The sequence below is a fragment of the Euphorbia lathyris genome, chromosome 10 (assembly GCF_963576675.1).
Source record: "Euphorbia lathyris chromosome 10, ddEupLath1.1, whole genome shotgun sequence".
In the NCBI taxonomy this organism is placed as follows: Eukaryota; Viridiplantae; Streptophyta; class Magnoliopsida; order Malpighiales; family Euphorbiaceae; genus Euphorbia; species Euphorbia lathyris.
This window is the reverse complement of record NC_088919.1, coordinates 4,970,240-4,987,214: the sequence shown is the minus strand read 5'-3', so window position 1 is coordinate 4,987,214 and position 16,975 is coordinate 4,970,240. Positions and strand designations below refer to the sequence as shown.

At 34.5% G+C, this 16,975-nt stretch overlaps 1 protein-coding gene across 1 annotated transcript; it reads right to left on the bottom strand.

Annotated features, from left to right (window-relative positions):
* Nucleotides 1-3,375: 3,375 nt before the first annotated feature.
* LOC136208281 (aconitate hydratase 1) lies at nt 3,376-11,343 on the bottom strand. Its single transcript, XM_065999091.1, has 20 exons — nt 11,158-11,343; nt 10,904-11,008; nt 10,456-10,616; nt 10,240-10,332; nt 9,831-10,016; nt 9,523-9,684; nt 9,167-9,311; nt 8,915-9,057; nt 8,783-8,839; nt 8,605-8,684; nt 8,418-8,493; nt 7,188-7,373; nt 6,270-6,337; nt 6,080-6,198; nt 5,679-5,800; nt 5,429-5,527; nt 4,853-5,332; nt 4,525-4,623; nt 4,203-4,445; nt 3,376-4,118 (listed from the first exon to the last, which is right to left on the bottom strand). Exons 1-20 carry the CDS (start codon nt 11,159-11,161, stop codon nt 4,044-4,046), a joined length of 2,703 nt encoding a protein of 900 aa, XP_065855163.1. The 5' UTR covers nt 11,162-11,343; the 3' UTR covers nt 3,376-4,043.
* Nucleotides 11,344-16,975: the final 5,632 nt, after the last annotated feature.

The window sequence follows — 16,975 nt, the reverse complement described above, 5'->3', positions numbered from 1 at the left end:
TACCCAAAATAATTATCTTTACTATTTTTATCTCTTCCCAAAATAATTAGACTACCCTCTAAAATAAACTCTCAAAATTCACAAGGCACAATTTGCCTCCTCTCAAGCTACATCTTTCTTCCACTCTTCTTTTCCTTTTTCTCACAATCTTTGATACATTTGAGAAGTATATTACATGGCTATTTATAGCCATATAATGAACTCATTATTCAACCAAGTAGTTGAATAATTAAACGTGGATGCCTCATTTTTCAACAATGGAGGAACCCAATTTTGACTTTCATTTTTCATTTTTTATTTATCTCTTTGTTTATTTATTATTTTAAATTAATAGTTAATTTTTTTCAACGATCTTTCCCTTAACTATTAATTTAAAACTTTCATTTTTTTTTCTTCATACCGGAGCACTTCTCTCCGCAGACAACTTCTCGGAGTACTTCTCACCGAATCGATTTGTTGATGCACTTCTCATCAACCTTCAACTATTGGAGCACTTCTCTCCAAATTAAGCAAATTCTTCTTCGTTAACGTGATTTGCCGCATTGACACTTTCTTTTCTCTTGTTCATGCAATTCCATTGCACGTGTCCAAACTTCTTACATGAAACATTAAGGCTTCCCCTTGCCAGCAGTCCTTCCCTCAACTGCTTGCTCATTTTCTCCATTTTCTCACGCCCAATTGATTTGGTCCGTGACGCTACATTGAACCATTGCTCTGATACCACTGTTGGGAGTTTTTCTTGATTGCGACAATTTAGCGGAAGCGATAAAACAATTTTATTGAATTTATGAGGTTTACAAGAGGGTGTTCTCTAGAAACTTTCTAGAGTTACAATGAGATAAAACAAAAATAGTAGCACTCGGGTGTTTCTAAAAAATACACAAAATAATTATCTTTACTATTCATATCTCTCCCCAAAATAATTAGAATACCCTCTAAAATAAACTCTTAAAATTCACAAGGCACAATTTGCCTCCTCTCAAGCTACATCTTTCTTCCACTCTTCTTTTCCTTTTTCTCACAATCTTTGATACATTTGAGAAGTATATTATATGACTATTTATAGTCATATAATGAACCCATTATTCAATCAAGTAGTTGAATAATTAAATGTAGATGCCTCCTTTTTCAACAATGGAGGCACTCAATTTTGACTTTCATTTTTTTTTTATTTATCTCTTTGTTTATTTATTATTTTAAATTAATAGTTAAATTTTTTCAAAATATTTGGTTATCAAGTTATGGTAATTAATTATTCTGTTAAATTAGCTGTTATTTGTTTCTTTATATCATTTAATTTCCTAAAAGGCTAAAACTGTTCTAAGCAGTTTTGGACGATAGCGAGCTTGATATCCAGTTGTAACTTTAACAGTATCTCTGTCATTTCTCTATATAAAGGAGGACGGTATTATCATTTCTTTTCATGCAAAAAAAAAAAAAAGAAACATTCCTTCCTTTCTAAGTTCCAATGCATCAGGCTTGGACCGAACGACCGTTCTGACCGGTTCAATCGGAAACTGACAAGCAGTCCAGTCTGAGCTGTGCCGGTTTGTTAAGCAGTCCGGTTCGAGCTGTGCCGGTTTGTTGAATGCTCAACAAACCGGCATGAACCGGGATTGGACCGGTGCCTGGTGGTCGAACCAAGAACATGGTGTAACCCTGGTTCACTGCTAATTTATTTAAAAAAAATTCTTAGAAAATTAAAATAAATCGGTTTTAAATGATTTTTTTTCTAATTAAATACAATCTTAGCAAAAGTTGCTAAGATTCGATTGCTCCCCTTCCTACACATGAGAGAGCATTTCCCCTAGTAATTGGTTAAAGACTCGTAAAGTCCATTTGTTTATAAAACTAGTTAAAATTCTCATTTCTTTTCTATGTGGGATGAGAATGCTTAATTTTCTTTTATCTTCTTCCAAACCATTTCAAGTTGTTCACTTTGAGCATCAATTTCTCATTTGTCCGGTTTGAGTTTATAATATACCGTTAAAAAGATCTCGTGGCATAGAATACGTTGATATATTTCAAATTATTCTAAACTCTATTTATCCGTTACATATTTAAACCTCAAGTTAGACAAAAAAAAATGTTTATAATTTATTTTGCATATATATATTTTATAAAAATAATTATATATATCTAAATTTATTTATAATATCATTCGATCCGACCAATCCGAACTATCCAGTCCGACCAAGTGACCTATGACCAATTATAAATCCGATTTGATATCTGGTCCGATTCTGATAACATTACTAAGTTATGTTCTATCTCTTTTCTTCCCTAATCTTTTTCTTCCTAATCTTTTTTTATTTACCATAGTTGACAATGAATTTTCTATAGTAACTCACGGAATCTCTTACATCTTTGACCATATTTGGAATAGGCCATGATGTCATATGACAATGATCTTCAACTTCCAAAATTGAGACTTTCATATTCGCCATAAATTGATTTTCCTTGAAATAGCTAAAACGTATGTCATTGAAGATTAAGATGTCATTAAATAAACATGAGTGCTGATTTCCTTTGGTAGGGCTTGAAAATTTCATTCTGACTTCCTTTAGTAGGGTGGTAGGGAATGAAATGATTTCCTTTGGTAGGGCTTGAAAATTCCATTCCAACTTCCTTTGGAAGGGTGGTAGGACTTGAAAATTTCATTCCTAGTTGCATTGGTCAATCTGAAAGGCATGATATGGTGTATCGCTTCAACGTGTTCTCATCAATCAATGCCTTTAATTAAGGTATTTATGCCATTGTTTTTTCAACTTCTGAATTTCTTCAAAACAGTGTAATGATTGAAAACTCTATTAAATAGGCCGTCTCATCGCCTTCCCTTAGAACCCTATAAAAGGAAGAGATCGAACATCAAGGATTTTTCTGTTTTCTTTCCCAATTTTCTACAAATTTATCCAAAATTCAAAACAGTAAGTTTCCGAAGTCAATTAAGGTGTGATAGTACCCATTTCAAGTTGTGACCTTGGAGTGGGGGTTGTGTTCTAATGCGAGTGACCCGCAATCCATCAACGTCATTCGTTCTACCCTTATAACACGAACACCCTACCTTATAACACGAACTACCGAGACAATCTTCTTTCTCTATGGGCTGTTTCTCATGTTGCTTAACCCAATTCAAAAACTATGCTCTAAACTCACCCAAAAATAGTTGCATTGTATTCATGAACTGAGACAAATTTGTAACTTGTTTCTCTACTCCAATAAGCTATTTACTACACCTGTAATTCTAGCATCCATTCTGTTGAACTTGCTTCCGACTTAGGCTAAGTCGCCGGCATTTCTTGTCATCAGGCAGATCAAACCAAAATAATAAACGTGAATAGACGAATACAAGAACTACTAAAATGCTATCAAATCTTAGAAAAATGAGTTTGTTAACCATGAGCAATGTAACAATAAAGGTCTGGTTCCCTACAAGTGCTTCACTTTCTTCCTCTCATAAACCTTCTAGGTCCTAGCCATTTATTCTTTGCTTCACTGCCTGTTTGTTTACATTTTTCGGAACTGCCTTTTTCCTTTTAAGTCTAAACAGGAGACAAAGAAACATTTGGTAAAAAATCGAAACAGCTAGTTTTTAGACAAAAATGAATGAATATCTACTGCCTATCCATAACAGCAAACAGCTAACAGCAAACAGGAGTAGTTGAAACAAACGGATCCTCAGTCTCTTTCCTTGCTCACACCACTTGTCAAAGAAGATTAAATGGAAATGATAACTAACATTAAAATGATCTTAAAAAAAAAAAAAAAAAATCAGGCACTAAAATCATCAGTTGAGTTACATATCTAAAAAGAAGAATTGGAGCATTAGAAAGCTTTTATCCTCCAATAAAAATTTATAACTCAATGTCTAACAACAATGACCGCAACCTGATTGAACTGCGATCGTATATTCCCAACTATAGTTCCTGATTTATTCATCAAATGACAGGGCTCAGCATCAACGAAGGTAATAACTAACCCGAGTCGATCAATCTTTTATTCCCGGCTGGTTTAGCAACAGAAAACCCGCTTTACTTCTGTTCTTAATGTTTTGCGTGAATCAAATTCCTAATGACATACTGCAAGATGCCTCCGTGGTCAAAATAAGCCAGCTCCACCTGCGGTAGAGTACAAAATGGTGAGCATGAGTAAAATAATTCCAGAAACTGAAGCATTCACGATGGTTTTTGTTCAAGCATTACCTCTGTATCGAATCGTAAAGTACAGGTGAAGGTCTTTCCATTGTCTGTCTGTACATCAACATCTTGACCAGGTCTAATTTCACTCACACTGCTGGGTAGATGGATGGTGAATCGTTCATGGCCGGTCAATCCAAGTGTATCAGCATCCTCTCCGGACTTGAAACACATTGGAACAATGCCCATTCCGACCAAGTTACTGCGATGAATTCGCTCAAAGCTCTTTGCTATGACTGCTTTCACACCCTGATACATTACGAAATTACAAGGATTAGTATAAAAACCTAGAAGATAGATTATTGAAAGATCCCGGTTAGGAATGTACCAATAGCATTGGACCCTTGGCAGCCCAATCACGAGAACTTCCACTCCCATACTCCGCACCGGCCAAGATAATTGTGGCATGCCCTTCATTCTTGTACCTCTGGTAATAAAAAAAAAAGGCAAAAAGAAACAGGAGCTGTTGTTAATAATGCTTGTATTAGTGATTTAAGCAGATATTTAACACTTAGAGATAGATTGCATTTACTCCGAATGGCATTCAGGTTTCGGAAACTATATATTGGAATTTGTTTCAATATTCTGTTTCTACTTTCAATTGTTTAAGGGCCTAACACCAATTACGGGGAATACAGCTCAAAAGAAAGAATTACCATGGCTACATCAAAGACGGAGAGTTTCTCTCCGCTGGGGATATGAATTGTCTTAGGTCCAACCTCTCCTCCCAAGAGTTTATTGACGATACGAATGTTGGCAAACGTTCCCCTCGCCATAATCTCATCATTACCACGGCGACTTCCATAAGAATTGAAGTCTCGCCTATCAACACCACGATCCATGAGGTATTTGGCAGCAGGGCTGTCTTTATGGATGCTACCAGCTGGTGAAATGTGATCAGTTGTGATACTATCTCCGAAATTTAGCAAGCAGTAAGCATCCTTCACGCTATGTGGTCCAGGAGGCGACATGGTCATGCCCTTGAAATAGGGTGGATCGTGAATGTAAGTTGAACTTGGATTCCAGGAGTAGAGTGTGCCAGTGGGTACGGATAAGTTGTTCCACATGGGATTTCCTTGAGTGATAGCCTGATATGTAGCCTTGAACATATCAGGTAGCACACTTGATTGTACAACCTGCAATCCATATCAAACAAGACCTCAGGAAATCTAACTTTGTTTCGCCAAACCAAGTAGTTCGAAATCAAACAACAGCATGTAAAAGCAACTCACTTCTGCAACTTCGTCATTGGATGGCCAAATATCGCGGAAAAATATTTCCTTTCCATCTTTTCCTACCCCAATTGGTTCTGTTTCGAAGTCAATATCTACCTGCAGCAGTATCCGACTTTCAGATTACTTGATTTCCAAATTAAACCACCAACCTAAACAACTTTATAGCTTGCTACACAGTCTGGCACGCGGAGTGTTACGATTGTGCCTATTTGTAATACAGAAGTGAATGTAAATATTAAAAATGTACCGTTCCAGCAAGTGCAAAGGCAACCACAAGTGGAGGAGAGGCAAGATAATTAGCTCTTGTTAGAGGATGTACACGACCCTCAAAGTTCCTGTTCCCAGATAACACAGCAGCTGCCACTAAATCTGGATACAAACAATCAACAAGATTAGCCTATGTATATCCAGATTCAACAAAGTCGGCTATTAAAATCCTTCTTTCTCCATTGACTTTTATTCAGGTCTAAACTAATGCCAGGTCACTATTTTGTGTTGTGCAGATATTCAAACAGTTCCATACGAGTTATAAGCCTATTGAGACCATCCTCTTTATGGAATTTAGAAAAAGAAAAAGAAAAAAAAAGCCAGATCCGATACACTGAGAAATGAAGTAGAAAGTTAAGAAGGATTAGACAAATAATTTACCATTTTCAGTGATAGCTGATGCAACGGCTTCATGAATGTCACCTGAATTGCCAATGCAAGTGGTGCATCCATAACCAACAATATTGAATCCTAACTCATTCAAATACTTCTGCAAGCCACTGAAGTAATGCAAAAGTCAGAAATGTACTAATGTTGCACAATGTTTAGCAATATGAGTCGGTGAACATACCTCTTTGCCAAGTATTTCGTCACAACCCCAGAACCAGGAGCAAGACTTGTTTTAACCCATGGTTTCACCTGATAAAAGATTGTAGAGTTCAGATGAAATCATTAAATTATATGCAACCCACTGCTTAAGATGCCAAATAATGGAAATATAAGATTTTGAAATTCTTAATTTCAATGGTGTGTTTTCTTAGGGACAAGAATCCCGTCCTTGAATCAAGTCAAGCACAATCCTTATACTAGTCCTGTATCCAGAATTATCTTTTACAAAAGATAGAGAAGGAAATGCATACTGTAATCTAAAAATTTAGAAAAAAAAAAAAGTTCAACAGTTATCCAAGAGTTCCTTGTATCTAGAAATCTGATTCTAATATACAGCACAATAGCTTGGAGAAACCAACTGCTACACCAATAATGTGTGGCAGATTAAAATAATAGCACAAGTCAGATAATCCCTGGGAATAGCTCTCAAAGGCAACATTAATGCACTCTGTCAGCTATTCATATGCAGTGGGCCTTTAACTATCAGCTCGAGCTTTTAGCTAAATCGGTTCCATGACATGGTATCAGAGCCAGTGTGACCAAGTGGTCCAGGGTTCGATTCCTGGCAGCCCCATTTGTTGAGTTATTTGCAGGACATGGTAATATGGGCCTGTGTTGTCACGCTTCAAGCCCAAGTGTGCTTTTGCGTGTGGGGGTGTGTCAGCTATTAATATGCAGTGGGCCTTTAACTATCAGCTCGAGCTTTTAGCTAAATCGGTTCCATGACACACTCTTTTACAGTTTACAGACTCAAACTGCAACAGAGTTGCACCTCTCAATTTCTCTTTCGATCTTGTACATTGTCGTTTTGTGTTCCACTACTCAAGACAGCCAATGCGCACTGGCATAGAAACAATACTCAAAAGAAGAGACAACTAACCGCCAATCCTAGTTCACAAGCTTTCTTAGCAACCAACGCAGCACCAAGCATTACACTAGGGTTTGAGGTATTAGTGCAACTAGTAATAGCAGCAATAACAACATCACCATGCCGAAGCTGTGCTGGAGTCCCGTGAAAGTTGAACTCTGCAACCTTGGTCTGAGATTCCTTTGGAATAGCAAATCCCTACAGAACCATACACAGAATATCATTAACGATTATGTTCTCCTAAGTTAAATGGCATCACCAGGGCTATTATAAGTAAGTACCAGAAGCTAAAATAAATTTTCATTGGCAGAAACAAATCAATGATGTTTCTATCTTAGAGAGAATATAATGCATTTGGGTTTAAGTTACAGTGTGTTTTGAACTCGAGTAGAAGTGACAAAAAAATATCTTCTGGTTCATCCAACCCATGGAAAAGAAACTCTAGTATTCAAATTTCCTAAGATTAATAAAAAAAAAAAAAAAAAAAAAGATAAACATCTGCAGCAAAATAGGCCGGGGTTTCCTTCCAGGTCCTGCCTCACCAAAGTGCAAACCAACCAAAAATAGTCCATAACACAAACATCACCTTGCTGATGCAAGAAAACTATACATCACAATTATATTTCTGGTAGCTCACTCCAGTCTCTTCATTCAAATTAAATCATTTTTCATAAGAAAGCACACATCTACTTATGCATTTTCTTTGGTAGGAGGAACAATTAACCAGTTTGAGCCCCCTGTCACTTCACTCCACTCTCTTCACTGAAATTAGATCATTTTTCACAAGCATGCACCTCACTTCGGTTTTTTTTCATAGGTGGATTCATTTAACTGGTTTGAGCCCCCGCCAGGTGGCCCTCTCCCAATTAAGGGTGGCTCATACAATAAAAATCAAACTGAAGACTAGTTAAACGGCTAGAGGCCCTTTCAACTCAAGCCAAACTTAATTGGTTCTACTATTGTGTTATTATATTCCAAAAATGAGCTTGAAACTCAATATAGAGAATACCGCAGTCAGATGACTTTTCTGTCCTTGTTTCCCTCTCAAAGTTGCAATCGTATGAAATTCAGAAATAAAAGTTGAGTTGCTGTATGGTCCACTGATGTCTATATAATATAACTTCTAATGATCTTCCAATGAACTATTGGGTGAACTTACACACACATTCAAGGGACATATAGGTAGAATTGCAAACAATAACAGTTCTGTCTAGCCTTGTCTGAGTTGACTAAAATTCTCACCTTAAATCCAACCCGGTTGTCTAAACATGCATGCCAATCTACTTTCATCCCCTTCAAAGGTACTCGATCATGAGGCCTGCAATATACAACCACTTTTTAGCCACACAAATAAATGTTGGAATGTAATTACTTGGTGCAAGTCCTTTTTCTTGTAGAGAAGATAAATATAGAACTAACGAACTTTTACCTCTTGGGCCCCGATACACAAGGCTCCACTTCCTCAAGATTCAAATCTAGATTAGAGGAGTAGACTCTCTGAATCTGGGGCTGTGATCAGACAACAAATGTACAGTAAGAAGTTACATTCTAACATAAACAAGAAACGCAAGTCCAATGAACAATTGCACACGGGGCGTACTATTTACCTCGTTGTAGTCCACAAACATCTTGTTCGCCCTTAAATAGGACTCTATCATGGATACCTGCAACGTTCGTTCTCTCAATCAGCAAGTTGATTGGTCAAACTAAATGAAACATAATTTTATGTAGTCACTTACAGTTTCATCACTTCTTCCTGTCAATCTGAGATATTGCAGAGTAACATGGTCCACAGGAAAGAAACCCATGGTTGCACCATATTCAGGAGACATATTGGCAATAGTAGCACGGTCTGCTAATGATAGTTCACCCATACCTTCACCTGCATAATGAAGCAGAAAGCAACATTTAATTCGAGATAAAAAAAAGGGCATAATGTGAAACCTTTAACAACCTTTAAGAAAGCTAGGGGACAAAATTAATTGGTTTACCATAGAACTCCACAAACTTGCCAACAACCCCGTGCTTCCTCAGCATTTGTGTTACAGTCAAAACCAAATCAGTAGCTGTGACACCATTCCTTAGTTTTCCTGACAACTTAAACCCAACCACACCAGGCAAGACCATGCTCATGGGCTGCAGGAAAGCAAAGCTACAGAATCAATAACTGCAAAGGAAGAATAAGCACAGTATAGCAATGATTTTCAAACAATCCTTGCACCAATCGAGTTTTTCTTTAACTAATTTACAGAGGTAGTAAAAATTCATCAATTAAGAACGAATTATGCGGAAACCGCATCCAACTCCAAAAGAGTAAAGGTCATATAGGTTATCAAAGATTTATTACCTGTCCCAGCATTGTAGCTTCTGCTTCTATCCCACCAACTCCCCAACCGGCAACACCTAATCCATCAATCATTGTTGTATGCGAATCTGTTCCAACTACACTATCAGGATAAAGCAAGCCGTTTGTGTTGAATACAACTCTTCCAAGGTATTCTAAATTGACCTGCAATTATATCAATAACAAAATTTAAATATTTCACATAAAAATACAGCAAGTTAGAAGATTAGGACCAAAATATTATCGCACTAATCAATTCGAAGGGCAAAAATAAATAATGCGCCACATATATAATGCAAATTTTGCCTCACCTGGTGGACTATTCCAGATCCTGGAGGAACAACAAGCATGTTATCAAATGCATTTGAGCCCCATTTGAGGAAACCAAATCTTTCATTGTTTCTTTGAAACTCAAGTTCCATATTGGCCTGCACTGCATTTTCTGATCTTGCTACATCAACTTGAACCGAGTGATCAATAACAAGATCAACTGGAACCTGGAGCAAAAAAAAAAAAAAAAAAAAAAAATTCAGAGAATGATTAAGCAAAATAAATAAAGATATATATATATATATATAAAAAAAAAAAAAAAACAGCATCAAGATGTCTATCCATGACCATAATATGATTGCAATTTGCAAATACTCAAACATGATTTTAGAGAACACAAGATACATTGCACAAGAAAGTACCACAAACCACAATATATTGATAGCTCACCAGTGGGTTAATTTTATTAGAATCACCTCCAAGACTGTTCATCGCATCTCGCATGCAGGCAAGATCAACAACAGCGGGAACACCAGTAAAATCCTGTTTTCAGCCAAAAATTTCAATATGTGCAATGACAATAGATATTTATAAGAACCAGCTAGAATTCATAACAGATCAAATCTAAAATAGTTCACAGAGTGAATAAGTAATGAAAATTATGACCTGGAGAAGTACTCTGGCAGGCTTGAATGGGATTTCAACTTGTTTAGGAGAAGTATTCTCCCAATCAATAATCTTTTCAACATCCCTACTCTTAACTTGAAACTCATCGCAGTTGCGAATTGCAGACTCTAATAGGATCTTAATTGAATATGGCAGCTTATCTGAAAAGCGCAAATAAATACACCAACCTCCCAATCAAACTCTCTTCACATCCAATCAACAATTATAAGCAAAAAATATTTTATTAAGAAAAAAAAAGTTTGAATCATCAGCATAAATGATTAATAAATATCAGCAAAATATCCAAGTAAAGGCTAATAATAACGTAATTGATAATATTCTGACTTCCCATCGCTTTCCCTGCCGATTCCCCCTTTTTAAAAAAACTTTCCAAGAATCAAACAGATATTGATAACAATTAATTAATTAATAATAACAATCTACTAACCGATTCGGGGATCATTAAGAGCAGGCAAGCTATAGTACTTCCCGAATTCACCACCATCAGATTTCTCAAGCGTCTTCAATATGCTCTTGAAAGGGTTTTCATTCGCTGAAACCAATCAAAACAAAGCATACATTTAAACGTAAGCTCAAAGATCAAAATCAGAATCAGAATCAAAATCAGAATCAGATTTAATCATTCAAAGATCATGGAAGAAAGTGCAGCTGAAAGAGAGAAGAGTAGTAGTGAATTGGTACCCATGGTTACGATCTGAGATTGGAGAGTGACGAGCACACGCCAAGTAGGAATAAATTCAAATTGCCTGAAATGAATGAGAGAGATCTATAGAAAGTGGGTGGGTGAGAGAGAATAGAATAGTCGAAGATGAAATGAAGCAGAAGATGCAAAAAAGTTGTGATCTTTTTTTTCAATTTCTCCAAAGAGCGGCATCGAACGACGCAGTCGTTTTGTCTGTATATTCAAAGTCCCCCAAAATATATTCTCACGTGTGATGTCAGCTCACGTGCGGTGTCCCACTGCCCCATCCTTTCCTATTTATTTCTTTTAGTTCTATTTTTTTGTTATTATCCTATCCCAATAATGTATAAACATATCCACAAATTAATAAAATGCACATTTTTGGAATTTTTGGAATAATTCTCCGATAAAGCATTATTCCTTTTAAATATTCTAGTTAGAAATTGATATCGAATATCCAATTACACTCAGTTTGTTTACTTCATGTCACTGAGAAGAAAGAACACAGTTAAATAGGGGCCGGAGTCCGCAAATCCTCTCTGATGATTAAGAGCCTATTTGGTTCAGCTGTTAGCTAATAGATATTAGCTGTTACTGTTGCTGTTAGCTGTTTGCAGTTGCAGTAAGCTGCTTGCGGTTGTTGTTAGCTGTTTGTTATTAGCTAATTAATTATTAGTGTTTAGTAAAATTATATTAAAATGTTGTTGTTAGTATTTAAAATGTCCAATATGGACATGTTTTAAAAATATTTTGTAGAAATAAGAATGATAATTTTGTCAATAACAAATAACTACAAACAGCTGTTCATAAAAAGCTCTAAAAATGAGCTTTTTGTGAAAAGCTTCAAAACGCTGTAGTTTCCAGAGAAAATGCTAAACGTTGCAGTTATATAAACCTAACCAAACGTTATATTTCCTGCGGTTTGGAGTGAAACGCTAAACGCTCATCCGAAAAGCTAAAACAAACACCCACTGAGTCAGTGATGTGAATACCAACTTGAAAGCAGTTTAGTAGTAATGTAGTATTAGAAGTTATGTATATGTGGTGATTACCTCCACGCTATTTATAGATATTTATTTACCTATTGGTTTGTGCCTTTGTACACGTGTCAACATATCATAGGTTCGGACCCTATAATTCTGCAATAAGTAGAATTGAGCGTGTGTATTGATATCTGAAGCTCCCTTTCCATCTTTATCTTTCGGAAATGTCTTTCTTGATGGGATGCCCTAACGTCTTGGTAATTAATGAGTCTGGACTTGGTTTGGTTAAGCCCATAATATCATTAATTACCATATCTGAAATTATTCTCGAAATAGTGGTGAATTAATATTAATTATAAAGAAGTCGAATAAAGTTCGTTCAACTTCTTTACAACTTGGAGTATGATGAAGTTTATTCAACTTTTCTCTTAGAAAATGTAACTCAAGCTTAAAAGTTGAGTTATACACTTTGTAAAAAAGTTGGACAAACTTCGTCAAAAATTCGGACAAAATTCGGACAACTTCTTTACATTAAAGTCACACAAATTTTGTCTCATTTCAGTCTAGTTAAGAGCATCTCCAAAAGATTCTTAGTACACTCTCTAAAAATAATATAAATAATTGACTCTTAGTGATTTAAGAGTGACTAAGATATATCATCTCCAACAATAATCCTTATATTCACTCCTTATTTATTATTTTATTATTAAGATTATTATTTATTGTTATATTTACCAATAGTCTGAGGAGAGAGACTCATCAATAATAAATTTATTAATAAAAAATGAAGTTAAGAGGCACTAAGAGGTGGAGAGATGCTCTCTATTAATAGAGATGATGGAGAGGCTCTTAGTGATTTGAGTAGTCACTAAGAGACTGTTGGAGCTGATTTTTCATTCTCCCTCCTCAAATTTTAACTGAAGAGCCAATTTAAGAGGTTGTTGGAGATGCTCTAACTCGACACTATCTGAAAAATATTTTTGAGTGAAGCATTTGAAAAAAATAATGCTAGTTTGGAGCATTATTCTGAATAAACAATGAGCATTATTCTGAATAAAAACCTTTTGTTTGACAATCAAATGAGAATTAAATAATAAAAAAAAGCACAAAAATAAATCTGATTGTTTAGTCGATTTTTAAACATAATCATTATAATTTAAACATTGATAAATAGGTATTTGAGGTTGATTCCGTTCCCTTTTAAAATCAAACACCATACCCAATCTCAATTGACGTATCACCATCTTCTATTTCTCTCACGCATCTCTTATCTATTAAATACTGGATTAAATGAACCATTAGTCTCTGAACTTACATGGTTGTCTCAATTTATTAATTATACTTGTTAAAAAAATTAAATTGAAATTTCAGTAAATAAGCGATTTCTTATCCAACAAAAATTGGAAGACGGATTAATGATAATAGCGATTGAGAATAATTTTTTGGAGAAAGTACAAAAGATACCACTTTTTAAATAGAAAGTTTACATTAATTTGAATACTTGGTAGATGATTTTGCTTCTAAATTCTATTGAGATCTTATTATAAATATATGAAATTATTTTGAAATATAATTGTTATATAAAAGTATTAAATTTATGTAAATTTGTATAAAATATTTAAGATCCAATTTTTATATTTAGCACAGGAACTCATAGATGTTTAAGATGGGCTGGTCAAACTCTCTCTTATAATAGATACGTTAAAACTTTGTCGTTTTGGTGTGAGGGGATTAAAAAAATAAAGTTGCATAGTTTTAAAGGAATAAACATCTTAATCGTGTATCGACATTATATATATATATATAGTAGGATGTATTACTAAAATTTCTCATTATCTTATCTTGATACAAACTTACTAAAATTAGAATGTAAAATTATAACTTTCTCTCTACAGAAAAGTGATTCCTCACGTTTAAAAGTCTTTGAAACGACTCACTTTTTATGAATTGGCAATTGCAATTCTGAAAGTGAAGATTCAGCCTACCCACACAAGTCCTTTTCTTTTCTTGTAAGTTAGAAAATTTTCTCATTGGTTCCATCAGTGGCAAATACATAATTGATAGGTTGGGGGTTGATTTTGTACCTATGTGTAAATTTTTTTTTTTTTTTCTAAATGAACTTATTCAATTTTTTTTCCGTATATATACGTGTTATAATCTAAATGGTCAATAATCAATTTTTAAATATCACCGTGTAAAACTTCTCAAAATTAAGCTAAATTGTTTTTCTTAACAGATAAAAAAATTGTGTTCAATAAAAAAAAATTGGATTTAGGAATGGTCTAACAGGAAAAAAAAGTTAAAAAAATTGGATTTGAGATGGCCTAACAGGCAGAAAAATAAATAAATTAGAAATTTGGATTAGGGGAGCTTAACAGACAAACTTTTTTTTTTAGAAATTTAGATTTAGGAAGTGCTAACACTTCTCGAGACATGGAGCCCGAAACTGTCACTGATTAGGTCAATTTATCAAATACTCAATCAAAGTTCTAGGATAATGTCCAATTTATCAAATACTCAATCAATGTTTAATCAAATCGTCAATTTAGCATCCTAATCCTTAAATTTTGTGGAAACGGGGGGCCGAAACTACCCTTGGTCATAGTAGTTCCGGAGGCCGGAGGCACCCGAACCCCCCTTGTATACGCCCTTAGTTTCCATCATTTCTTCTTTTTTTAATTTCTTTCATAAATTTTATATAGATTCAGCTTACATTTGAATATAATTCTCATAGTGGTCTCAAGACTGAAAGGGAGAGTTTAATACTACTTCTAAGAGCACAAATAAAAAATTGTTATCCATTGTGATGTTGGAAAGGTTAGAGCTCTTTAACCAACTTAACGCTTCTTGACGACTTAAAACCTCCCCTAAGAGCAGATTAAGGAAACCATGTAGAGACTGTTCTTTGTTGCAATAAGAAAACAATGGAAATTACGGACAGCAAAGCCAAAACCCATCCTATTTGAAGAAGCGAAAACCGATGTAAAGGAGCCTGACATTGGAGGAGTCCAAAGAGCCCCGAGAAGGACTGACCAGCGAATGATTGGAAGCACCCACTAAGCGAGCTTGATTCCATTTAGGCTATATGAGACTATCAAGAGAGTTGGACCATTGGCTTATAGGTTAATCATACCACTAGAACTATCTTTAATAATAATGTATTCCATGTGTTAGTATTAAGGAGATATAAATCATACCCAAGTCATATAATTCTTGAACTTGAGATATATACAATGTTTTGAAAACCGGACCGGACCGGCCGGTCGAACCGCGAACCAGTCAAGTGTCTGGTCCGATTTTAACTATACAGGTTCAACTATATCAAACCGCATCAAACTGGGGTTGAACTGCGAACCGGTGTTGAACCAGTGAACCGGATTGACCCTGGTTTTTTACCATTTTTTGAAAAAAATATTGAATTAAGGAAAAACTAAAAAATTAGACGGAGAACAACCTCTTTAATAATTGATGTTAATTAATTTAATTTTAATATTAAGTATTGTGTTAAACTATGGGTTTGATTTTAGATGTGTGAATTTTTAATTAATGTGTTAAATTAAGGATTGACTACTAATGTGTGAATTTTTATATTATCTGTATGAATTTTTAATTTTTAATTAATATGTTAACTTAAAAAATTGTTTATTATATGTATGAAATTTTTAATTTTATGTTCAATAAAACCTGATTTTATTATATATATATATATATATATATATATATATATATATATATAGGCGTGAGATCCAGCGTGACAAGGGTTTAAGTTGTGACAAGAAGCATATTGTGTGACATAACAAAACTACGTAGTTTTGATAATAATTAAAAAGGGAAGGTGACAAATTGGTAAATAAAATAAAAGAGAGGATAGAGAAAATTGTTTTATTTTTTTTCTTTAAAATGCATTTTTCCAACTTTTCCAACCTCGTTTTTCAAAAAAAAATTTACCGTTGGACTCGTCTTAATTAAACGGTCATTTTAAGATCCATGAAGCTCAAGTTCCGGTGAACGGAATCCGGGTGGGCGTTTTCCGGCGAGCAAAAAGGTGTCCAGAAAATTCTCAAAAAATTCTAGAAAATGTAAAATATTATTCTAAGAAACTTTAATTCTTCGGTCGAAGTGAGATTTCTTACGATTTAGTCCTAATAAAACTTTTTCCTTAATTTTATCCATTTTACATGCTTCAACAATTTGTTGGGACTATACCGTAAGAAATCTCACTTCGACCCAAGAATTAAAGTTTCTTAGAATAATGTTTTACATTTTCTGAAATTTTTTGAGAATTTTCTGGGCACTTTATTTCTCACCAGAAAATGCCCACCCGGATTCCGTTCACCGGAATTTTTTTTACTTGAGCTTCAGGGATCTTAAAATGACCGTCTAATTTAGACGAGTCTGATAGTATCAAATTTTTCAAAAAACAATGTTAGAAATATCGGGAAAATGTATTTTAAAGAAAAGAAATAAAAAAATTTCTGTTGGAACAATACAAGTATTATGTTAGAACAAATGATACACGGATTTGGAACAAATGGTACACTGATTTGGAACAATGTAAGTAGGAAAAAAAAACATGCCCAGAAAATTATCAAAAAATTTGAAAACATATAAAACATCATTTTAAGAAACTTTAATTGTTGGCTCAAAGCGAAATTCCTTACAGTTTTGACCCAATAAATTGTTGAATCGTGTAAAATGGATAAAATTAAGGAACAAGTTTTATTGGGATTAAACCGTAAGAAATCCCGCTTTGACCCAAGAATTAAAGTTTCTTAGAATAATGTTTTACATTTTTTGGAATTTTTTGAGAATTTTCTGGACACTTTTTGTCTCG

Bases quoted from the DNA above. Each gene is read 5' to 3' on its own strand.
- LOC136208281 (XM_065999091.1), bottom strand. The intron at 9,685-9,830 runs GTGAGGCAAAAT...ATATAATTGCAG, and splicing joins GATCTGGAATAGTCCACCAG to GTCAATTTAGAATACCTTGG. The intron at 6,338-7,187 runs GTTAGTTGTCTC...ATCTTTTATCAG, and splicing joins CTTGTGAACTAGGATTGGCG to GTGAAACCATGGGTTAAAAC.